General features: G+C 36.5%; 1 protein-coding gene across 1 annotated transcript in view; it reads left to right on the top strand.

Moving 5' to 3' along the window:
* TUSC3 (tumor suppressor candidate 3) overlaps positions 1-13,452 on the top strand; it is an 86,782-nt gene extending 73,330 nt beyond the window's left edge. Inside the window, exons 7-9 of the mRNA XM_065633881.1 lie at positions 2,839-2,913; positions 5,254-5,344; positions 13,403-13,452. Coding sequence (XP_065489953.1) covers positions 2,839-2,913; positions 5,254-5,344; positions 13,403-13,418 — 182 coding nt within the window. The 3' untranslated portion in view covers positions 13,419-13,452. The remainder of the gene's footprint in view (positions 1-2,838; positions 2,914-5,253; positions 5,345-13,402) is intronic.
* The last annotated feature ends 12,041 nt before the right edge of the window (positions 13,453-25,493 follow it).

Below are 25,493 nucleotides of genomic sequence, written 5' to 3'. Positions count from 1 at the left end.
GTCTGTCTGAGCGCCACATTCCACCCATCTTTTCAGAATATTTCTTAATGAATAATGAGAGGGATAGAGAAATTAGAAAATAAGTACATCTTTTCATGCCATCTCATTTTTTGCAGATAGAAAACTGTCCAAATAACCACTTGCTAAAATTTTGCGTTCTGCACTGCTAGAGAAATATGATACTGTAAAAGATTATTTTCAGAGCTAGAACTGTTGCTTTCTTTTTTAGAGTATCAAAATAATGTAAAGACATTACATCCTGTGTTATAAACAGGAGCAAAAAATAATGATATAATCTATGTATTATAGATATATATTCTATATATAACTACGTATTCTGTATATTCTGTGGTAACAAGCTAATTATTGCATTGAAATCACAGGTCAGTAAGACTGAATTTTTACTTCAACATCACAGAGCTGAGGCAAGTGACATGCTTGGAGTGCGAAGATACAAAGCTGATGTTGAAGCTAAAAGGCAGTGATGCCGAAAGCTCAACAATGATGACCAAAGTTAGAAAGCAACAACTGAAGCAAAAATAGTGACAATGTGAGGGAAGCTTTAGGGGTAATGATGTGAGAGTTTAAAAGAGAAAAAAAAAAGAAAAGAAAAAAACCCCACAAAACAACACTACAGCACAGTTCAGCTGGTTACAGATCTAAAATTCTCTGTTGCAGAGCAAACAGTTACTTTCATGACACTGTTATTCCTAATGGTAAGAAATGTGAATTAAACTTATGATCTGGTAAGAAAATAATAATTACATTACAGAAGAGTTGTCTCGTCAAATGGCTTTTTAGTGTGTAGTTGCTTGGTTGGTTTGTTTTTGAGATGCAGCCAGGTAAGGGAAATAGCAAAGGACCACATTATGTCCAATATTGCATGGGGTAATCAAGCACATAAATTTACAAAGTAGTCAAAAACTTTTGCAAAAAGTAACACTTCCATGAGAGGGTCTGGTGGGTTTACCCTCACATCTTGGGGCTGGATTTTTTTTTAAACTAAGAAGAAAAACGCTACTATAAATCTAAGTAAGGTATTGGTAAAATAAAGTTATTAGATAATACTACATTAGAGGTTTTTCTTAATAGAGTAGAAATACATATGGAATTTTTTTTCTCAGCCTTTCTTGTTGCAGCTTCCTCAATTCATTTTTATGTAACTTTTGAAAGCAGAGAACTGAATGATTCTTTCCAATTATTTTTCCTACTTCAAGCATAGCAGTAGCACAGGAGATTTCCAGTCTCTTATGCTCATGAATCTGCATCTTAACAAGCAAGACTTTTAGAAAGTAATCTTTGCCTTCCCTTCCAATTTGCAGTCTAGTGGATTTCAGGGTTGGGTTTTTTTTTTCATATTTTGCAAATTTCTTAATGTATTTTGTCAAGTACAAGTACAAGCTTTTGATAAGCTTCTGGAAGACTTGAATATAGCCATTTATTCATAAGACTGACCCTGTGCCTTATACCTTGTGCATGTGTAGGAAAGTAATTTGGGCTACTAGTGTGTTTCTAACCAGTGTCTAATTTAGGACTGTAGGGAGATGTCTATATCAAAGAGGTGGTGTTGAAACTTGTATTTCCTTGACATTGCCTATTGGAATCTGCCTCCTTTCACCATCAGTCTTTCCTTTCTTTAATCCTGTTTTTCTTCATTTGACTTTTATCATTGTATATATAAGAAGTTTGGAACTCTCAAACCTGAATCAGGCTGCTAATCTCTAATGAAGTGTGATGATGTTAGCATTGACATTTCTAAATCCTTTTACTCATGCTCAGGTTAATTGAAATTGTATAACTGAAATTTCAGATGTCTGAGTATTTTGGGTCTAATTTTGAACATTTCTAACATAAAAATGTTAATATGAACATTGATAGGATTAATGCAAATATATTGTTACAGGGTGCAGATATTATTTATGGATGTAACATGTTTGAAGTATCTCCCATGAATTATCTGTGTGCGTAAATAGAAACATCTTACAGTTCTTAAAGTTTGTAATCATCTCTGGGGTGAGTAATGCTTAAAAAAACAACCCTATTCAAGAATCAGTTAACTCTGGTGAAGTTTGTATTTCCTGAAATTGTGCTCCCATGATACACTCCTGCTTCAGTACGGCATTCAGGCGAGTCTCCTCTTCAGAACAGATGTTACGCACAGTAGTAACCATCTCTTTTTGTTTATACAGTTTCAGCTAAACAGTTAAGTGAATGGTTTAAGATCTTGCTAAATTAGTGAAATTGTTTTATCATTAAGTACTTTTTCACATCTGTAACAGTTATAATGAGACAATAAAACACTGAAAGTGACTTGGACTTTGCCTCTGAGAAGTTTTTCTGCTAAACTATTAAGCAATATGACACTAAAGAGAAAGCTAATGTCTTATCTAAAAGCAGAGAAAGATAAAGCAGTCCAACTGCTTCAGTTTGCATCAAATAAATAACCAATGAATTGTGTGCAATAACATCGAATGATTTCTGATTCTTATAGTTTTCATTTTAAAAAATCCTTTACTACCAATTTACAGAATATTGTAAGATATTGGGGAATAGCTATTCCCATAACTGTCCAAAATTTGTGTGCGCTTCTTGACAACTCGTCCTTTAAAGCTTTTTGAATATTCTTTCCTCTTCTATGTAGAACACACAAAGGAAAACCTTACTACACATTTTTGCCACAGGTGAGTGTATTGGTACAGTACAGAGTGCAATACACAGTTTTATATATAAGTACAGTTTTTCATCTTATGAATTTCAAAGCTTTAGTTCGTAGATGTACCTTTGTGGCTTTCTGAGGTATCCACACATCTGCTGTTTTCCTTGACGATGGTGATACAGATGCTGCTATCACCATGGGAATGGTACTCCTGAATGAAGCTGCTACCTCCAAAGGGGATGTTGGAAAAAGGAGAAGTAAGTTATTTAGTACAACTAAGGCAATTCTTAGACAATTAGAAGACATTGAGAATTACAAATGAATACCTCATTAAGTTTGTAGAAGGTCTCTACCTTAAGCCAATTTTTACTTATTTTGGGGTGGAGAAGATGAAAGTTAAAAAAAAATATCTGTTGATAAAGCTGCATTCAGATGAAGTTGTAACAGTAAAAATAAATGTTTTAAGCATAGTACAGCTTGGCACAATATCTCCGCCACATAGTACTGTATAAATGCTTTTTGACTTTTGATTTATATTGAAATTCAGTGGCATAAAGAACATGAGTTTCAAAACATTGTTTTCAAAATTAATTTAGACATTTAAGATGCTTAAGATGACAACATCCAAAGGAATGTGAAAATTCTTTTACTTGGTACGCTTCACCAGTATCATGTTTCCAAAAGAAGGTGAAAGCCCAACAGAAGATGTAATACAGAACATATCCTAATCTGCAACATAAAGATTCTTAGCCTGAAGTGCGAGTTTTACATTTTTCTGAATGTTATTGTCATTCAGAATATTTGCAAGAATTTTTGGCAATGAGTTGCATAAACATACAGTATGAAAATATTTCATCCAGATTTAAACTTCCTAACTTATGTTAACCAACTTTTTCCTGAGTATGACATAGGTTGAAACAAATATGCCCATCTGCCTTTGTACCTTTTATGTTTTTTTCATATCCCCTGCCTCTTTGTCACATAAGGTGTTGAAGATTTTGAAAGCCACCAGACATTGCACGCTGCTTCCTCTTCCTTTCTAGATCAGTTCTTTAGCTGCTTCTATGTAATACACAGTATTGCAAATTGGGCTGGCCAACTATTTTCTATAAAAGCATTATGTAATTCTTCATAATAGCTGGTTGAATGTTAGCTGGAGGTCTCTAATCTATAGGGATTTGCGAGTCTACTTTATTGAGCTGTAGATGTATAATTTAATACTGAGTATCTTCTACAGTGTCTAGCTTTAATACTGATGTCAAAAGAGACTGTGACATGAGTTTAATTGGAATATGATCTTAGATCACGATTGAGATCTGGGTCTGTGAACTTGGACATAGCAAAATGAGAAAGCGTTGCAGTACAAATTCAGACTCTCTGCTGTGGCAATTATGTGAATGCTTTGCATGTACCTGCCTTGCACTGGTCGTGCTTTGCAATCTATTCATCCATGCTTTGAAATCATATTTGTGAATGGTAATTTCTTTATAATGAAGTGTGTTTATAAGATTTGTACATGGCTAGTTTTCTCAAAATAGCTGCAGAAATTTTATATTTCAATTGACATGTGTCAGTTTCCACATGGTCAGTTTTAATGAAAAAGTGCGTCATTGTCGGCTTCCCTGGCTTCATGGTTGCTCGTCCTTCTCTCAAAGCCAGCACACTTTTGAAGCATGAATATTACCATAAATAGCAAAGGTTTGGCTAAAGTGGGAATAGTATAAGAAGAAAAGGTTTTAAAATCAAAGTAGCTCACTAGAACCAAAACATTACTGAATGTAGATGAGCTGCATCTCAATTATATGCATCAGCTTGTAACGTGTTGCCTTTTTTTTAAATTTATTTACATGCAATTGAGCAAGCTGTCATGATCAAAAAGGTTTTACACAGAGTGCCAACTGGTGTTCCAAATTTTATTTGCTAATTTAAGCATTTACTTTGCTAATTCATTTTTTGCCAGGAAAGGCTCAAAGCTCTTGCATCTGGATGCTATCAGAAGGTCTGCATCATTGTTATTTATCTTCAAAACCTAAAAAATTATATACCTATCAAGTTAAAAGTGATTTTGCTACCAGCTTTGGAACTTTAAACAGTGAAATGTTTTAGCTACTAAGAACTAGATAAAGTAGTAGCTAAACCGCCTTTGCTGTTGCTTCAGCCTTAGGTGGTTGATTAGAGATAACATGATTCCATTAGTGAAGGGGCATTTTTCTAAAGATAAAATTGTTTTCCAAAAAGAACAAGCAAATACCTGAAATTACATTGTTTGATACATATAATTTACAGGGTTATTAAATCCATTATCAGCAGTAAGGTGTTTGCATCCAAATACATTTGAGTTGCAAATTGCTACTCTTTTTTCTCGAAAATACATTTACACTGTCAAGTAATTTTTTTCTTTATAACCATAAATATTATTTCCATATGTGTTTGAAATCCTGTCAAAAGATAGTGGGCATCAGTAGTCAATGCAGTAACATGTTTTTATTTAACTGCGTCAAAATTCTCCATGAATGATTGACATAAATAATATTCTGTGTAGATATTCCAGTTTTAGATCTTTTGTATGCTAATAAACAAAGTTATTTTCTTTCCAGTAATATGTCTGGTAGGCCTGGGCCTGGTCGTCTTTTTCTTCAGTTTCTTGTTGTCGATATTTCGCTCCAAATACCATGGCTACCCATACAGGTAATCTCTGATTAGATTCTCATCTTATAGATTTTAATAGCTTTGTATAAGTTTAAGAATAGCTTTCAGGTAAACAGTCTTTAATTTTTACCACTGCAGTCTATGAGAGCTGGAAGAAGCAGGAAGAATAATGATTAATTCAAGCAAACCAAAAAGGACTGGAAAGATAATGTTGTTAAGATGACTGATAAGGCAGATCAGTTAAATGAGTTTAAGCACACACGTGTGGCATACACACTGCCCCATGAAAAATACAAAATAAAATGTGCTTGAGTTTATAAACCTTTATTAGGTATTTATTTGCATATCTTTATAACTAAGATATACATAAGGCACAAAAACACCAAACCAGTGTACAGTGCTAAATCACTAAAAGTACCTTCTTTTATTGTCAGTCACACCAGAGGGGAAATAAAGCATTGTAGGATTTCTGAGTTATAGGGACAACTGTCAATTAAACAGTTACAATTTGTCTGAGAAGCAGAAAAAGTAGAAAAATTGTAAAGAAAACACAGTTCTTGCCTTTTGTAGGTGGATGCTTTCAGCTGGGAGGTCACCTACAGAGGTAGTCTAGACTTCTGATTCACATCTTCTTGCTGATCTGTTATATATATTTTTATCTATGGCCCACAGATGGCCCATACCATTTTATTGTGATCCTGGTACCATTTTCAGATGTACATGAAAAACCCTGGCTAGATGAAAAGAAAAGGTGCGGTTAAGGAAATCTGCAGTACTATAGTAACGACAAACCAGGCTACTGGGTTAAAAGCAATACAGTGACATTTCCTGAGTCATCAAGTTTGTGGAACAAGACAGAGACCTGTTGATTTTTCTCTCCCAAAGCTTTGTGTTGTAGGATGGCTAAATAATTTAATGAAGAGCGCTTTTTCTATTGCACTATTCTCCAGGAATTTTGTTTGATTGACTTTTGATTCTATTTGAAATTTTGTTGTTCTTCCCATTGCTTCAGTCTTTCCTCCTTTTAAACTTTTTTTTCCTGTAGAGTTCTCTATATATACTTATGTACATAAATATATGTATACAGTTGACATAGCCTTAACATGCAATACTAGGCTTTACAATAGAGATTATATGCATGACTGCTGTTTCCTCCCCTCTAGTTGGCCACAGTGCATTTAAAAAGATTAGTTTCTCCTTATTTCCAGTTAAATTGGTTTCTATGAACTAGTAGACTAGTCCTTCACAGAATATTACTCCACATTACTATTACCATGTTTGGAAGAGTAAGTGGATGACGTGTTGCAATGTAGATACAGTAACATTTTACTGAAAGATCTGCCATGATGAAATATCAACTAATATATATGTAAGAGAAACATTAGTACAGCAGATTCAGAAAGTTATATTTTGAAGTAGAGAACAAAAGAACTATCTATTAATGTTAACAGTTCTATTATTTTTATAGCCACTGTTAAAGAATCATATGAGGAATACTTCTACAGTTTTTCACAGCTACTACTTATTATTGATTTCTATTATCAGGTCTTGTGATTAGTGCAGCAGCCCACTTAATGTTATGTTGGTAAAGACTCCAACTTGCAAAGCCAATTTAGTTGTAACATTTGAGCTAATACATAAAATTTTTCTATTACTTTTTCCTGTGAGACTTTAGAACTATTTTCTTTACTGAGCTTGGTAAATTTATGCAGCTGAATTGACATTTAGTTTGGATCACCTCAGTTTTAGCATTTAATAACATCATTCTCAAGACAAAGGAACTCTTCTTGCAATATGCACAGAAGGTGTGTTCCTGCTTTTTACTCCTTTCTGCTAAGGAAAGAAGTCTGTAAAGGGCCCAATAGTATCATATTGCAAGACTTCATCAGTATGGAGTTAGTAGTTTGTCATCTAGGATAATCTGTATGGCTTCTCAGCATCCTCTCTGGAGACCGCCTTCTAACTCAACTGACTTGGGGTGAAAGACAGGATCCAGTTTTCCTAAGCATGAGTTATTCATCCTTCTCGTTAAGTGCTTAAGTCTTGAACTTAAAAGAAGGAGGCATTAGTAGCTTGATGTGCAGCTCATAAGCTCACTTGATTTGCACTGCCAAAGAATGTCAACCCACAGTCTGAGCTCACTTGCATCTTCTCATAGCAAGTTTACTAAAAGGAAAAAGCAGTTGTCGTGTTCGTTGCCATGCAATTTAACAGCCACTAAAGAAATCTGACAGTCATACTAGTTTCATTTTTAGTTCTTTCATCTTAGGAGTATTCTTATCACCTGTTAACAGCATGTTTATATGACTGTGCCAATTTCCAGACCTTGCATGTCTTTTGTGAATGTTTGCACTAGGTTTTTTGACTGCTGTATGATACCAAGGATGTCTGAGGTTGAACAGTACCTTGTGAGCATTAGTATCCTCTGTGAGTTGGCATATGTACACAGTACCATTGATGTTCTTGCAGACCTAATTGCTCAGTTCTACTACATATCTTGTAGTATCATGTATAGTAAGATTTAAGAATCTTAGTTGAAGTAATGTAGGGGTTTTCCTTCATTTCTCACTAATTTGTTTGCTTTAAATTTTGGGTGGGATGGATCTTTTTCTTTCCACTCCCCGCCCCCCCTTACAACTGAACCTGTATTTAGTGAAATATCAGACGTCTTTTCTTAGAGTGTCTAGCAGAAGTTGGAGCCCTGTGTAGATTTCATACTCCTCTGTTAGTATCCAATCTGAGAAAAAATGATATGGAGAACATCAGGGCTTTGGGGGGGGAAGAGGAAGAGAATTCTGAATTCTAATAAAAGTTTAAAGAAATTTAGTTTAAATGCAATGCATGTAGAAAAGAAGTACACCTATTAGTATGTTAAAGCTGGTGAAGAAAGAAAGAAAAGAAATCCAGGATATTGCTGAAATTAATGATTCATCACACATTACAATCCTGCTAAAATAGATAGTGCTGCATCGTGTTGTTACTGTGAAGGAATTATTAGATCCATAAACCAAATCCCACCTTAAGGAGCTAAGTAGATTCAATATCACAGCTTTTTTTTTTTTTTTCGATATTGTTACTGATCCTGCAGAATTAAGCAAGATCTTACAGGTTTGCTTAGACTGTCCTAGATTCTTCATGTTTTCATCGGTATAAATTAATCATTCAATCTTAAATCCTTACTCAATGCAGAATTACTGGAAACCATCACTAGAACTGATCCTTTTGCTTTGCTATTATCAAATTTCATTTGCTAGTTTCCCAAATGTGTAATTTACTTATCTGGTCCTTTCCAGTGTTAAATCTTTCAGGTTTCTGTTGGTCTTTTGGGTAGTTCTGACCCCATTTCCTGTTATTTTGAAGAAATATACTGTTGATTCTTCGACACTTCAGTGATCTTATCCATATCATCTTCATGGCAATGCCATACTGTTTCCTAGGAGAAGCCTCTTTGGTTTATGTGCATAGTTCTTATGATTTTTAATGAAGTGAACCTGCAAAACACTAAGGAGGACCAAGTATATAATCTTTGTTATTTTCTCTTTCCCCTTTTAATTTAATATCCTGCATTTTAACTTCAGTCATCTATGCTGGTATATAGTAATCTGTCTCAATTCCTTAGGATCTTCCAAGGAGTTCCATGTCCCATCAATCAATCCCAGTGTAGATATATCTTAAGATGTGAAATATGTCTGTCTTTTTACTTTCACTGGTTGTAGATTTCACCTTGAAACTATCAGTCTTTATGTGACAAATTGTCCTCAGGCTAGTAAAGCTTTGCCTTTAACAATACTAACAACAATGCATACTAATGATCTGTCTTAAAAAAGAATGTTTATGTTGGCTTGCCTAAAGCAACAGTTAAAGAGAACTGAAATTGTTTTAATGCTGTATGCCCTATCTCAAGCATCAACTTCACTGTTCTACTTTTAAAAAGTCAAATATGCTAAATCGTTTCTGTTCTCTGGCACTGAACAACCAAATAAGTCCTTTGTGAAGCAGCATGCATCAATAGAAAGTGAAGCAGTAGCACAACCTGCTGTGCATCCTCTTTCTCTCCAGTGACCTCTACGTACTGAAGATAAACCAAAACAGAGGTGGATAAACATAAAGCAGAAGTCAAAAACAGAACAAAGACTGTTATTTCCTTTTCTAGTGTGTATAAATTAAAGTACTGGGAATGCTGTTATTTCTTTGACCCTGGTAATGCCATTGTCATTGTTAATATCTGTGACAAACAGAATAGTGTCCAGAGGACTGCTAGATAAGCGCACAGGTCTATCAGCATGCTCTTTAGAGGGCATGTATGTGGGAAGGGAGAGTAATTTTGTCTACATTTTTTTCATCCACTTCAGACATTTTCCAATTAAGGTTTTGATTCCTACTTCCATAGAATTTTCTTCTTGAAGGCTAGGGTTAGGAAAAAAATGATTTAATTAAAATGCTGGTAAAATACCCTTATACAATAAAGCATTGGAATGGGAGAGGTGATGTAAAACGGAGGTCATCATGAAGGTTACTTACTGAGCAAACACAATTGTGATGGATGAGCTAACATGTAACAAATCTCTCTGCTAGAGTCATTTTTATGATGGCAGGGCTTTTTCATGCCTGCACTAATCCACCTTTTTATGGGAACTAGATGAAATTTTTCATTTTGCTAAAACTTTCATTTTAATTGCTGTCATTAACTGTTGAAAGATAATGCAATAATTTTATTTTATACTGTAGAACATTTTCCCCTTTATAATGCTTTCTGGATAAGATTGTTGATATATCTGAGAGAATCTTTTCTGGAAGCATTCTCACCTCGATATTTGAAGTGAATAAGTGATATATTAAGTATCAGATACTCAGTGATTGAGCAATAAAATTTCTTTATATCAACACAGAATTTTATCTGTCAACTAATACACATGGGAAATACAGAGACTCTTCTTAACTATAAGCCAAAAGCATGAACTCCGATTTAGCTTTGCTAGTCAGGGAAGAGCTTGGAGGACTCTCTGGAAACCTCGCTTTAGGCAATTTCAGTCCAAAAACCACAATGAATATTAAAAAGAATGAGAAGGATAGTAAGAGCAAATCAGAAGACATCAGTACACTAGCACAGTATTGTATTATAGGGAATGTTAGGACTGTAAATATTTGTAACACTGGTTTCTTTGAGAGGACAGACAGACCCAAGTCTTATCCACTGTTTACTGATGTTAAAAAAAATTTCCCCCTTTTTTTTCATTAACTAGCTTACATGAAATAGCTTATTAAAGAATTTTTGGTGCCTGCGGTTGAGTGTTTCATTATCAGATTAACCCTTGTAGTCATTGTATTTGGGTATTGGAAAGAAAAATGTGAAGACTTTTTAGTTAAACCATTAAAAAAAAAAAAAATAATAGTAATAATCAGCCTTCTGAACTATGTATTGGTAGAATGGAAAATACATATTCTGCATTGATGGGAAGAGAAAATGAACTAAACTGCAAGAAAGCATGATAGAAGATGCCTTATTTTCATCAAAAAAACATAAATGTTAAGTCAGACATGAAGTATTCATTCATTGCTTACAGAAAAACAGTCAATGCAACAAGAACAAATTGCAAGATGCCCCAGAGCTTGAAAATTCCTCTCATTCATGGTATACACCATACAAGAGATGTCTGTCCTCATTGTAATGGAATTAGTTTCAGTAAAGAAATCTGGTATAACACTGAGCAATTGAAATTAAATGCAAGTGAATGAGATGGAATAGTTATTTCTTCAAAATATGCTGGTAAAATATAGTAAGTAGAATACTATAATATTTGCAGACATATAAAATTAAGTTTATTAATAAACGTGAGCACTACTAACAACTGTTCAGGTCTTCTATGTTGATTTCATGCATAATCAAATTGATTCACCTGAAGTTTATGAACTGGTAAATCTACATCTGATAAACACCAAGATTCACATTCAGGTCTTAGTGCTCAGCAAAATAAGCTACTTTCTTCTAAATGGAAGAAATCAGGGTTATTTTAAAAGACAAGAAAATGATAATACACAGTTGTCAAAACATCTTACATTTATCATTTTCTATACTACTTCTCTTAATGTGGCTAGACACCACGTCCAGAGCTCATTCAAATGGAAGACAAAACAGCTCAGTCTCCTCTGTTCATCCAAACCATCCAACAGGACACTGAATTCATGAACATCTACATAAAGTGTCCATGTTCAGTGCTGGTTTCTTGTCCTTTAAAGAATGGGAAATCTGAATACTAGGTGTTCTGGCCCCATAGCAGATGTCTTAACAAGGGTGCACTTCTTCTGTGGCAAACAGTTTGCATGCTCTTCTATGAGCAGGACCTACCTTATCTGGCTGGCACCATTAAGCATGTCTCATTGCTTTTGTGGCTTTCCTGAAAGTCTTCTAGTTTACAATTTACTCCTACCTATTTTACCCTTTCCGGTTAGTTGATGTCAGTTTGACCATCCTTCCCTCTTCTATTTCCCCCTGCTTTGTGTAAGGGAACTTACTTTCTTTTTTTCTTTTTGCAGATCTATCCCAATAGATGTTGTCCAATTTGTTAGTCCAGATTTTTCAGAAACTCTGCCCACCCACACACCATTTGTTTTGGGTGTTCTCTAGGTCATTAGTTTTTATGGTGTTTTGGCTTTTTGTGGGTTTTCCACCTTGGACTTTTTCCTTCTATGTGTATCTAGCCTCCTAAACTTGTTTTATAACTTTGATGTAACTATCAGTGTTTACATTACCTTTATTCCATAGTATATCTCTTAGCTGCTAAAGATGCAGTTCGCTTGCAGACAGACAGTAAGGAACAATAGATGTATTAACTTAAGTGACTTTGCTGTATTTGTATTTGCTACAGTTATATCATTCATTCTTCTACCCCTCCTGAGCCTATCAGTGCTACCTTTCCTGATTATTGTAATTTTCAACCCTTCACACTCTGCCCCCCAAACTTTTTCACTACCAGTGTTCATCCTCTCTATTCTCTTCTCCCGTTAATTCCTTCTTTCCCATACATCACCTCACACAGCTGTCCTTGACCTGAGTTCTCTCTTTAGTCTCGTGCTCAGCATTCTCTTCTCCACTCGGCACCCTACTTGCACCTCTTCCTGCAGTTGCTCTTGCTAGCCTTTCCCCTTTGACAATCACGTCACTCTCCAGCACCCAGCCAGTTGCCATCTGTTTTGCCTTGGTTTGTATGTCTTGCCTAATGAGCTTGTCAACTTTTTGCAGCAGGGAACATCTTTATATTGGTACAGTCTTTTAAGCTTATGGCACTTGTGTTTATGTTTTGTAATGATTAATTAATTATGCCATGAATGGAAAACTGATGAAAGTACTACAATGTGTACACTAGAGCACACTGCATACCTATAAGGAGATGAGAGATCTTTCATGCAAAGCTAGAGGCAGTGAAGAAACCTTTCCATTCAGTAGTTTATTGCTTTTGTGTTCATACAGTTAACTTGGTCTATAAGCATGCACAAGTCTTTCTGTGTTCCCATTTCCCAATTTATGAGATAAGCCTTTGGTAAAGTACTCAGAAAAATACAACACACAATATATATCTACTTTTTAAAAAATACAAAGCTTCACTCCAGGGTTAAAGAAACATCAGTGTAATCTGAAAATATTCATATTTTAACAAAACAAGAAGCTCAAGAGTCTGCAACCCTACAGAAGCTTGTGAAGTCCTCTATACCCTCCCCACTCTGGGAACACTTCAACGGGAAAAGAAGAATGTTTTAAATAAATCTGAAACATCTCCTGGGAAAGGTAGTTCTCAGTTTAAGTAGTAAGAGCAGATGCAGAACTTGATTAAAGAGAACAGATGTTTGAAGTGCGTTTTCCTTTTTAATTTTTTTAAATAGGCAAATTAAAGTTTCAGTCACTTAAGTTTTATTTGATAACTTTCATGCTTGCTTAGTAATTACTAAATGGGATATAAAAACTTAAGAGATTATTACACAAATGTCAAATGACTTTTCAAATGAATGTTTTGAAACCTTTGCTTATTCATTTCAAATAATTATGATGCTATGGTTTTTATGCATTTTTTTAGCATTTAATCATGTTTTCTTTCTTTTCAGCTTCTTAATTAAATGAATTCAAGAGAGATTCATTTAGAGCTGCTTACCATGAAGATAAGCTATAACTGATAGAACCTGCCCACCAATGTTACATGTATTCAAGAATCTTTTGTTGGTTCATCTGTTTTTGTGATAATTTATATATTATGCTGATAGTGAATGCAGTTTCATGCAATGAATGCATAATTTATAGAAACTTACAGTAAACACCTCATTGGGAAGCGCTAAAAAGTTATGAATATAGTGTGCTCAAGAATTTAAATAAATTTCATTATAATGAGCTTCTGTTTAGCGGTTCCTCATTAATTTTAGTACATAAATCCAAATGGTATTGCCAAGATTTTTCACCTGAAGTTTTATATAAGGTTTTGAGATGTGGTTTAGAACTGAACAAAATCTCATTGATTCTTCAACTACTGTTAAGAGAAATACCATAGTGGAAACTGTAATTCAATGACTACATGCACTTTGCTTTGAAACAGTATCATGTTGAGCTATTAATATAAAATTATATTCTACATATTTTCATCCTGGATTTCTTCTTTTCTTGACTCAGCAGTAATCCGAGTACATACATTGCCAGTTCATCTCACATGCCAAAGGATGCAATTCAAAATGGTTTGTGGAATCTTGAAGGCATGAAGGCTTAGATCAGTCTGAACTCAGATCCTTTTAAGCTGACTCTTTGGGGTCAAAATGGGAGGATGGAAGGGCACCAATATTTCATAATCCACAACATGCTTTTTTATTTTCATAAGTAGCTGCGGAAGGAATGTACTATCCAAAATTATCTTTATAAAGCAGTACAGATGAGTCTGCTTGAACCAGAGTTACAGCAGTTGCCAGTTTTCTATGTTCACCCAGCTTTCTGAAAAGCTTATGTAGGAATTTTTAATGCCATTTAAAATGCCATTTTTGTGTCTACTCACATTTCATATTACATGAATTGCTTGTAAACCTTTGCATAAGCCTACATAGTGTATTCTCTGTGGCTCAGAAAACAAGAAGAATTACATGAAACTCTTACCTCAGTCCTGCTTCTTCTTTTCTTCTCTGCTGGTACTTTTCCAAGCATCAGTTCACAGTCACTGCTGTTCCAGGAATGAAAACAAGTTGGAATTTCTTCATTCATTATATTGGAATGCCTCTAAATATGAGGATAAGATTGACTAGATTTTACAAAACTCACTTCATCTAATGCTCTAGCTGTTTCTTCTCCAGAAAATACCAGTATGTTAAGAACTGGAAAGCATTTTAAAACAAGAAATAACCTGTCCTTCCTATTTTATCTTACACACACACACACCAAAAAAAAAAAAAAAGAAAAAAAAGAGCAAGACTGCTTTTAAACTGACAAACTCAAAACACCTGTTTCACAGACTGATAGGGACTGTGAAGGGAGTTGCGGGCTTTGCAGAGGTGCTTTGGCTGTTAGCTAGGAGGGCATATCACATTGTCTGGAGAAGGCAGATCAGACCGCCCATGATGCCAGTTGACTGGCACATGACAGAATGGTGAAGCTAGGGCAGAATTTGCAAGATCTTTGTGTCAGTGCTAGAAGCTTATGAAATGGATGGAGGAATTAGAAAGTGTGATATCTAACAACAGCCTTGGTATAATAGGTATTCAGAGACCTGGCGGGGAAAAAAATAATCAGTATTATACTGTTGCCAGGCTATTGACTTGAGAATGGCCCAGAAGGACATGTGGGTGACAAAGTGGTACCATATGTGAAAGATTACATAGAGTGCAATGGCATGGACATCTTACAGGGGAGAAAAAAAACCAAAACAAAATAAAACCACACACAAAAAAACCATCGCAGTAGGTCTCCATGTTTGGAAGTCTATACTGACCTAGTTAAAAAAAAAAAAAAAAAAAAAAATCTGATTCTAAAAGAGAATTAGAACTGTGCTACTAACCCCTGATCAGGATGACAATAGGGATCAGGAAGTGAGACTAGAGAAACTAGAAGTTTCAGACAGGTAGTAGTAGTGAGAGATCAAGACCACATCTTAATGGGATTAAGTATTTCAGCTTGTGATGAGGTGTAAAGTATTCCAGTGATACATGACTGCTTCCTGGAACATCTAGTAAGTCTCAAATAATAACCAAATAAAAAGTAACAGCTTGAGTAGTGCATGGGTACTAAAATAAGATTTATTAATGGGAGAAGGACTGCCACAATACAGTAGGGTTAATACTGTTGCAAGAGAGGAGTCAGAAGTGAAATCTGAACAAATAAGTTACAGCAATGTAGAAACAAATGCAGTGAATAAAAAACCACCACACACAAAACCCACAAAACAACAACAAAAAAAGTAACAGTCCAAATAGCAAGATGCATACAACCAGCCTGGGGGCTGTTAAATACTATGTTAGAAGCCCAAGTAAAAGATGTGCTGCAATTCAAAAAAAAAAAAAGAAAGAAAAATTACTTGCATGATAGGAAATTTACTTAGAGGGAGTTCTGTGTTTCGAATGCTGGCAAGAGGAACAGGAAAACTCACAACACATCACAAGTCAACTGTAAACATGACAGGTCAAAAAAAAGAATCTGAAGTTGATGCTCAAGGTGGTAGCATGGTAGCACAGAATTCTTTAAATACGTCAAAATTAGGGGACCATATAGGGAGCGTAGTGAGAGCACTGGTGACAAAAGTTTAAGAAGGTGCACTCACTAATAAAAACACTGACAGAGACACCAAATTCTCTGTAGCAGCTAGGCCAGAAGATCTAGATCAACATGGTCTAGCATCTTCTGTGTAATTGCTTGAAAGAGATAAGCTAGATCCTGTGGCATTTATCAAAGAGCTTTGAAAGAAGTCAGATGTGAGGTTGCAGAACTGCTAAGCAAGGTGCCTTTACCTATCATTATAGATTGCCTCTGTATCAGAGGACTGATGGATTGCCTACACAGCTGTCACCTATAAAAAGGAGAGTCTAGAGGGAAGACTGAGCTACAGACCAATGAACAATTTCCAATCCTGACAGGATGGTCAAGTCTGCAATAAAGAGTAAGTTTACTGAGAGCAAGGGTAAACATAGTCATCTAAGAAAGCTGTAGGACTTGCATAAACAAGAATTTAAGCTCACAAACCTTGGAGAGGGCTAAAATAGTGTCATAAAGTGCACATGGATAAAAATTCTTTGGCAAGGCTTTATTAAAGAACCTAATCTGGAATTGAGAGAAATGTCTTCTTGAAAACCAACTAAAAGGTATCAAGCAAAGGATAGGGCTTATTGGTCACTTCTCATGATAAAAGAGAGTCAGGAATGGGACCTTCCTGAAGGCTGGTGCTGGGACCACTTGCATACATATTCAGTGACCTATAGAAGGGCATATGCAGTGCAACCTGCATTACAGATAAGTTCGTATGGTGCTGTGCTGATAGGGAGAAAAGTCCGCAAAAACTTCACAAAACTCAACAAATGGGTAAAGAGCTGACAGGTAAGCATCAACACAAGTAGGGAAAAATAAATGCCATAATCAGCTAAAACTCAGCAAAGAGGCAGGAAACTTATAACTGAACAGATTTTAACAGAATTGTCAGTGTGTAATGGCAGCCAAAGAAAAGATGCTTGGTGTCATCAGTAGGGGTACAGGTTACAAGACAGAGGACAACACCCCACAACTACACAAAATCTCTATGCACTCCTGTTGAATGAGTGCTGCCTGTAGTTCTGATCTACACATCTCAAAGACACAGGACAGTCCAAGGTACAGAAAAGGCACTGAGAACTTATCAGGGACATAGTGTCTCTCCTTATGAAGGGACACTAAGAAGACTGGAACTCTTCACCTGGAAAAAAAAAAACAAACTGAGGAATGGCTACGATTGTGGCTTACAAGTATATAAACGCATTAGATAAGCTGATTACGAAACATTCACTGAATCCTACAATACTAGAACCAGTATGCAGCTGATTTAAAACAAAGTAAAAGGAAGTACATCCTTACTAATTTTTCAAATTCTCTGCCATAGGAGTTTGTGGAGCTAGATAATATCAGCAGGTTCAGAATAGGGTCAGAAAATTCATGGTCACAAGAAATTCTAAAGGAGAGGCAGAAACAGGTATTGGCAGAGCTGAGGAGGAGAAAAAGCATTTCAAAAGACCCCAATCACAAAGTGTGTGGTCAGGCAAACCCTGTAGGAAAAAAAGTACAAAATTTAGCAGAACAAAAATGCACAGAGTAATGTATTTAGATCTCAAGTGCTGAGCAACAAGATCACGTACAACTACATTTTTAATATATACAGAAATGTATCATTAACAACTTCAAGACACTTTCATCACGTGTGATGCAGCAAAAATCTTGGGATCTTCTTTTGATGCTAATGCACAACATTTTATGAAGTGCTAGGGTGAATGCTATTTGTTGTAAGTCTTTCCTGCCTGTTATGTTCATAAAGAGCTGATAACTCAGTTCCTGTCATATTCCATAGGTGATCACTGCCAGTGCTCTGAATGTACCACCCTCACTACAGCATTCACAGTAGTATTGGTACACATTGGAGTTTCGGTTAAAGAACAAACTGAAGCAGTGAGAAACAACACAGCCATATCAGAGGCAATAAGAGCTGCAAGTCTACAGGCAGCAGGCACCACAGTGCCCTCCATTTCTTATGCTTGCTCTGCTGCGTGCGACCTGGCACATATGCTTCCTCCCCACACCCAGGTTAAGATATTTTTCTATAGACCTTAGCAAGCACTTTCAAACACCTTAGCTCCATTTTCTTCCATCCTTGTGTACCAGCAGTTTCTTCCTCATGTTCTGTTTCTATAACACAGGCCTTAAAAACTTTTTTTTACACATATCCAACTGTTGTTTGGGGAACCCTAATTCCAGATTTGTTTTGTTACAGTTTGTTAGTTACTTTAACTTTGATATAACAGGAATAGCATATGTGTTGTCATTAAAGAGATCATTTAGATGAAAATTAAATTATGTATAAATCTGAAGGTGAAGATAAGCAAGCAGTGTCTCTTCAAAGTACCCAGATTCTAAATAAGCAAGAGTGTGGTACTAAAAAGCTTGATGGCATTTTTCACTAGTTTGTGTTTGCAGCTGTAGGGACCAATAAACTTATAAAAAAAAAAATCCATACTTGAGGATCAAAACAAAGATTTAAAGCAGCAAAACCTTGCAACCGAAGTTGTGAAGAAATTGGAGGAAAAAAAACACACACACAAAAACAACAACAAAAAACCACCACACACAACAAAACACAACACACCATTCTCTTTCCAATCAAATTCAACTCCAGATGCTCTTCAGAACAGCCAAATAAAACTCTCCACAGTTGTGTAAATGACATTAACAAGGCTCAGTGTCCTCTTAAGGATATAGAACAGACCTCCACATGGATTCAGGGGTCTGGTCAGGCAGAGTCATACACAAACTTAGGACCTCATCCTTATAATATTTAAGATGCCTTTAGACCAAGTTGAAAACTCTGGTAGTTGTTCTTCCAATTCTTTGTAATATAATGAACAAGTGAATATGATTTTCCTCTTTGTGTTTGATAGTATTGAATAACAATATTCATGAGAAAAATAGCTTATATTTTATGCCTGTGATGAAAATGTGATATAGATTATTCCTGTCTGTTCTAATACGAGCTGAAGATTTTATACACTTGTTGAGGCTTTGAGTTTGGTTGGGTTTTTTTGTTTGGTTGGGTTTTTTTAACATCACTTTATTTTCTATCCTAAAATAATTTCACCCCCGTATCTATCCCAGACACATGCACAAGAACACCTTGTTAGGAGTTCTTAATTAAAAAGATTTGGAGCTCTGACTTCTTATTAGAACCTCTAAAATCCAAAAGTAGACATTCACTTATGCACAGTCCATTTATGAACAGGCGTACTGTATACTACAGTATGTGCTACACTAAGAGCTACTCAGGTTCAGAGCTCATTGTCTGCTGTGTGGCAAACCAAACCCAATACCATCCACAGAGGAAGGTTAAGTCAAACAACTGAAGTCTTTTGCTTTCTCTGATATTGTCATATAAAACCAGTATTTGCAGGGGAACAAACCTTTATAGAACGGTTTTTAATTTTATGTTACCTATGCTAAAAAATTAATTTCCATGTCCTCCATTTACCTCAGTGAGCTATACTATTATGCAAGATATAGCTAACACAAGTAAGCAAAACAAAATGGTTTTTTGCATCACAGTAAGTGTATGATGCTGAAGAAGCACCTTCTGATATTTCCAAGGGAGGTTTGTATTGTGCACTAACATAGATCAGTACACTTTTGAGACTAGTAACTTCCATAACACTAGGCTGTGTGCTGGTTCCTCTAAAACTACTTGAAATAAATAGGAAATATTTCTCTGGTTTGTATTTAGTCTTTCTGCCTTGCATTTTAAAAATGTTTCACAAGTATAAACAGTAACGAAGAAGTCTCAGAAGTTCCCAAGTTGGAAAGCTTTGTTTTATCTTCTAATAGTTACATTTTTGCCTTAGGAGTCTTACTCGAGAGAAACAAAAAGCCTCAAGGTGAGTCTTTACTGAGGAGTACTTAAGGCAAAAACAGTGGAAAAAGTTTATCTAGGCTGTAGCGCACATGTCTCTGTAAGTATTTGTTTCCCCTCCAGTAGCACTTGGTGCAGTAGTTTCATTCTCTGGGTTTAAGGATGGAAAACAGGAAGGTATACATTATGTTTAAGAAGAGCTGTTCAAGTTCTATTCAGTTTTAATTTGTTTTATAGTCATATGTATTTTCACTAGCAATGGAGTCATTTTGCAGAATGGAGGCAAACAGAACTGTTCACTTCTTATCTGAAAACATTTTTATTGGTCAAAGCTAGTGGAAGTTATTGTTAGGATCAGAGGAAGCTTGTAGCCAGTTTTTGCCCTCAAGAGGGCTATCTACCACTAGCACATCTGATGGCAAGTAATGAATCACCTCGGTACTGAGGCTGGATTTGGCCGTCCATCTCTGTCAATAGAAAGTCCTCCCTAGTCAAGGTATTTAGAGCTAAGAATAATTGTACCTGGTGCAGAACAGACTTTTGCCCTTCCTTTTCTATAATTACTCACTTTCCTCAGCTGTGTTTAACCAATGCTTTACCCCTCCTCCCTCTTGGTTAGGGTCATGGCAGGTTGGTGGTCCCTACTACCGTAGCACTTAAAATCCTCCTCAGCTAATTGCTGCTCAGATGCCCTGTTTTCTCCAGGCTCTCCTCTTGCATCTCTAACTTGCCACTTTTAAGCCAGAGCCACAGAGCTCAACTGGACTGTGACTTTTCTCAGAGAATTTCATTAACCCCAGAGGCATCCAACCACAGGCCAAAGCTCCCTGCCCTCACACACAGCATTTCCCATGGCCACTTGACCCAAGCAGCCTCTCACATTTTCCAGCTTCCCTGCTGGTGTCCTCCTAAGATGATAATCTCTCAGAAGAATCATAGAGTGTCCTGAGTTGGAAGGGACCCACGAGGACCATGGAGTCCAACTGTTGTCCCTGCATATGGCAACCCCACAGGTCACACCATGTGTCTGAGGGAGTTGTCCAGTCTCTTCTTGAACACTGTCAGGCTTGGGGCTGTGACACCTCCCTGGGGAGCCTGTTCCAGTGCTCCACCAGCCTCTGGGTGAAGAACCTTTTCCTAATGTTCTACCTAAACCTCCCCTGGCACATCTTCCTGCCATTCTTTTGGGTTCTGTCATTGGTCACCAAAGAGAAGAGATCAGCACCTGCGCCTCCTTCTCCCCTTGTGAAGAAGCTGTAGACCGTGATGACATCTCCTCTCAGTCTCCTCTTCTCCAGGCTGAAGAAGCCAAGCGACTTTAGCTGCCCCTCATACGGCTTCCTCTCCAAACCCTTCACCAACTTCGTAGCCCTCTTCTGGACATTATCCAGTAGCTTAATATCTTTTTTTATCCTGTGGCGCCCAGAACTGCACACAGTGCTCCAGGTGAGGCCGCACCAGCGCAGAGGGCTTGGCTTGCCTGGTGTCCCTGCCCTTTGAAGCAGAATGGTCTTTGCCTTTTCACAGCTTATATATTATAGAACCACGAGAAGAAACAAAGCTAAAAATCAGCCTCTGCTGTACAGTATCACATCAGTCCAGAGAGGCCTTCTGAGTTAGTGGCCTCTTTGTTTCCAAGGGACAGGCTGAAAGCACAACAGAAAAACAGATACAGATTTGAAATATATAAATAGATAAATCAAGTTGACAAATAGTATTTTTCATGCAAACACTGCAATTACTTGCATCTAAGCTCTTCAATTAGCATATCATGTGACAAATACTGGACTACAGAGAACATGTAGAAAGAGCAGAGTAAGCATTTCTCCAGCACTTCTCATTCAGTGAGAGCAGGATATAGTCACAGTTCATTGGCTTTATAATGCTGCCTCTATCCTGAAGCCATTGTAGGTTGATGTCAAACTTACCCTCACAGCTCAGTTACTCAGGAATTTTTATAAGTTCTGAGAATTTTAATGAGCATTTAAAATGCCTTGAGTTAAGAAATTGAAGATAGTAACAGTACAACTTCATCCTACATCTCTTTTGGTAATCATATCTGTCAAAAGCCTTAGCCGAGCACTGCCCAGTTCTCATATAAGAACAATCTCAGAGGAATTTTCTCAAAGGAAGACAAGATTTCCTGCTGGGCATATAGCTCCTTCCCCAGACTGGTTCCACACACACAAAAAAGTGTGTAAGCCACAGGCACACACATCACAGCAAGTCCTAAGACTACATTTTAGTTCACAGAATAAAAACAGTGAAAGCATTCATGCCAGTGCAGCACAGTAGTAAGTGAAGCCACTATAATTTATAATTAAGGTAGACAGGCAGCACGGAAAAAATCTAGCCACCACAGCTTTGGATACAGGGTTTGTCATGTTTTAAACTGTTGCCAGGTGAGGCAGTTCTCAAGGAGTCAAGAAAATTACTCTTACATGGCTACATACTTAGTTATCCAAGTGTCATAAGGTCCAAGACCTCTGTCCCCACACAGACTCCTGCTAGGAGAAATCTCAAATCTGCATGGTTTCTCAGGGATGCTCATGACATCAATGTCCTCTGACAGACAAGTCATAGTCACTCACAGCCTAGTGTTCCTATCCATTAAAAACAACACCACCACTTAGATGCTTATGCTCTTCAGGGATATATCATTTACCATCAACAGGCCAACCAGCTGATACAACACAAGAACTATTGAGATAAATTAACATTGATATTTCTTTTTCTTGTAAATCTCTCGCCAGAAATTGCTTCTTCAAAGCAATCCCAAACAACCTACACCTCTTTCCCTATATATTCCAGGACATCTGAATGCCTCTGGAGTTTCTGTTTGTTATGAAATAAAGTTGCATGAAAAACATTTTGATCACTAAGAGCTCTTCAGCACCAGCACATAAGAAGGGCATAATATATAACCAGTGCACAATAAGTCAAGGTGTCCAATATGCCATATTAGACCTGTCTTCTGATAAAACCCCCATTTCATGGTCTTTCTTTCAGCTTCCTTTATTGCTGAATCTCAGGCATATTTAAAAACCCTCAACATTCACTTTTCCTTTAAAAGTTTCTGTACTGCTATTAGTGCACAAGTATAACAACTTATTTTTTCTGAAGTGGCTTAGTACTTTCAAGTGTCATTCACACTGAGGGATACCTGAAGAAGTGCATTAAGAGACTTTGGTTTCAATTGGTCATGCTTTCTGGGTTACTCTTCCTTCAAACACCTCTTCTGTCTGATTCATTTCAGGAAGACATTAACATTTAATGTCATTACAGGCTTAAGTAGATATTTATCATCGTTTTGAGGGAGGGAATTTCCTTTTTGCAGGTTGCAATTTTTGTGCCACTAATATAAATCAGCACTGAAGGGTGCTCTAGTGTGCCATGCATTAATAAAGACAAAAAACTGGGCAAGATAATAGAGATAAATGAAGATGTATAATAGAATGCCTTGATACAGAATAGCTTTCAGCACAATTTGCAGATGGGGCAAAGCAAGCAGCAATACTCCCATGAGTGTCAGAAGTCTAAAAGCTGAAGTACTGCTCAATATGCAGATTTATAGTATTATGTCAGTGGATTTATAGATAAATTACAGCTACAAAATGTACTCTTGATACACGCCAGGCTCTCAGTTATCATGCAATTGCTGTAGTATACTAACAGGTACGTATATACAGGCAAGCTTTCCTTGTTTCCACACTTCGAAGTCCCAATAAAAAATTACACGGCAAGCACAAAAGCGCATAGTATTCCTGATAAAGAGATGAAATCAAGTTCAGAAGTTAATACTAAAAAGCAACTTTACAAGTTATAGCTCCTATACCTATTATTTCCATTATTACTTTCAACACAGTAAGCCATGACTATACAAGCAAAAGAGAACACGAAACATGAAACAAAAAAAACATGGAACATTTCCACTTATAAATGCAATTTATGATTTTCCATTATTTCCAAGCAGATGTGAGCTCAAGAAAATGGTAAAGGTACTCAGCATGTGAACCATTCTGTGATTCTGTAAATAAAATCAATTGATCAAAATGAAAATAAAAAAGAACCAATGCAATACTGGTTTTCCCTTCATCTGGACATAGTCGTCATGAATATTGTAAGGTAAGGTACAGATCATTTGCCCAATTTACTAAATATTAAATACCCCTATGTTTTTGTTCAAGGTGAATACAGACAAAAAGGTAAATTTTCTCCCAGTCAGACACAACCTCCTCCCCAAGGGTGCTGTGCCTCTTCTGTTGGCACAGGCTTCTTAGGGCACAGGGTCAGGTGGCAGGCTGTGGGGGAAAACCAAGCAAGCAGGGTATTTACAGCATGGACTTGAGGTTTAAAGCACTCTTAAAAAGAGAGCAGATCCACACCTAAAACTCAGATATGATAGAGATCATTCCTGTCCAAGGAGCACCCATTGTAAAATGATATAATGGGCAAGATAACTCAAGGTTCAATAACTAATATTTTGTTCCATTTTACATAGCAGCTCTGCATTCTTATTTGGAGCACCTTAATAAAACTCAGCTTTTAAAAACTGCAAGGCCTTTAGCATCCTAACTTCAAGGAGAAGATAGAAACAGCTCAATTTTGGCTATCTCTGATCAGCTCAAGAAAATCAGGAATCTCAGATAAACACAGCACTTCAAATGGTGCCACACACAGCAATTCTCACAAAGGAAACTTGTATTTCTTCCTATCTGTTTCTAGAACAACACAAAAAGCCCGGAGTGCACAAGACATACAATAAGTGCTTTGACAGCAAGGCTAAGTTAGAGGTGAGGTTTACCTGCATATTCACAGCGGAAAAATTTTCAGAAGGCAACAGGACAGTACAGTCCCAGCTGTGGGCTGAGATCCTATGATTATACCTAGGACAGCCTCCACCCTCCAGAAGAACCTCTTCAACATTGAGAGGTTAAGTCCATTAAGTTCATTAAATCCATACCCTTCACATTCCCAAGGCTTCCACACACCTGCAAAGATTTAGCTGCCTCCTCTTGCTCTTTTATTCTCAGCATTTGAGCCCATTTCCTTCAGCCTGGCCTTATTCGTGAGGTTAACCCCAGCCTTGCCACAGCACATTTGTAAATCCTACTGGTGCAATGTATATATATATTAGTTGATGCCCTAACACTAGGTGAAATTGTTACACATGTGAGGTGTGGGTACCTCTTAGAGTAGGCAAATGAAAACTGTCATTGGCTTTTTAAAATTGGAAACACTTCCTCTAGAATATGCATATTAATATAACTAATATAATTAAGAAAAGAATAGATGTAATCTTACTATTTTTCATATTATTTTTCTGTGGTTCTATTCTATTCAAAATACAGAATGGTTCCAGAATTCAAAGCACAGAAGCTTTGAAACTATCAATATGATTATAAAAATGAAAGACATTACTTGCACTTCCTTTTGGTTTTTGTTTGTTTGGGTTTTTTTTTTAATTTTGGTTAGGGATTTTTTTGGATTGACATCAATGCCTTTACTAGTGTATTTGAGCTATTGCCAGAGTCTCCTGCAAAGGGTGCATTCATTAAATTTTAAAGCTCAGATGTGCAGTAAGTGACTGCCTGTGAATT

Source organism: Caloenas nicobarica, chromosome 4, assembly GCF_036013445.1.
Source record: "Caloenas nicobarica isolate bCalNic1 chromosome 4, bCalNic1.hap1, whole genome shotgun sequence".
NCBI classification, from domain to species: domain Eukaryota; kingdom Metazoa; phylum Chordata; class Aves; order Columbiformes; family Columbidae; genus Caloenas; species Caloenas nicobarica.
The sequence above is the reverse complement of the archived record's forward strand: the minus strand, read 5'-3'. Positions and strand labels throughout refer to the sequence as shown.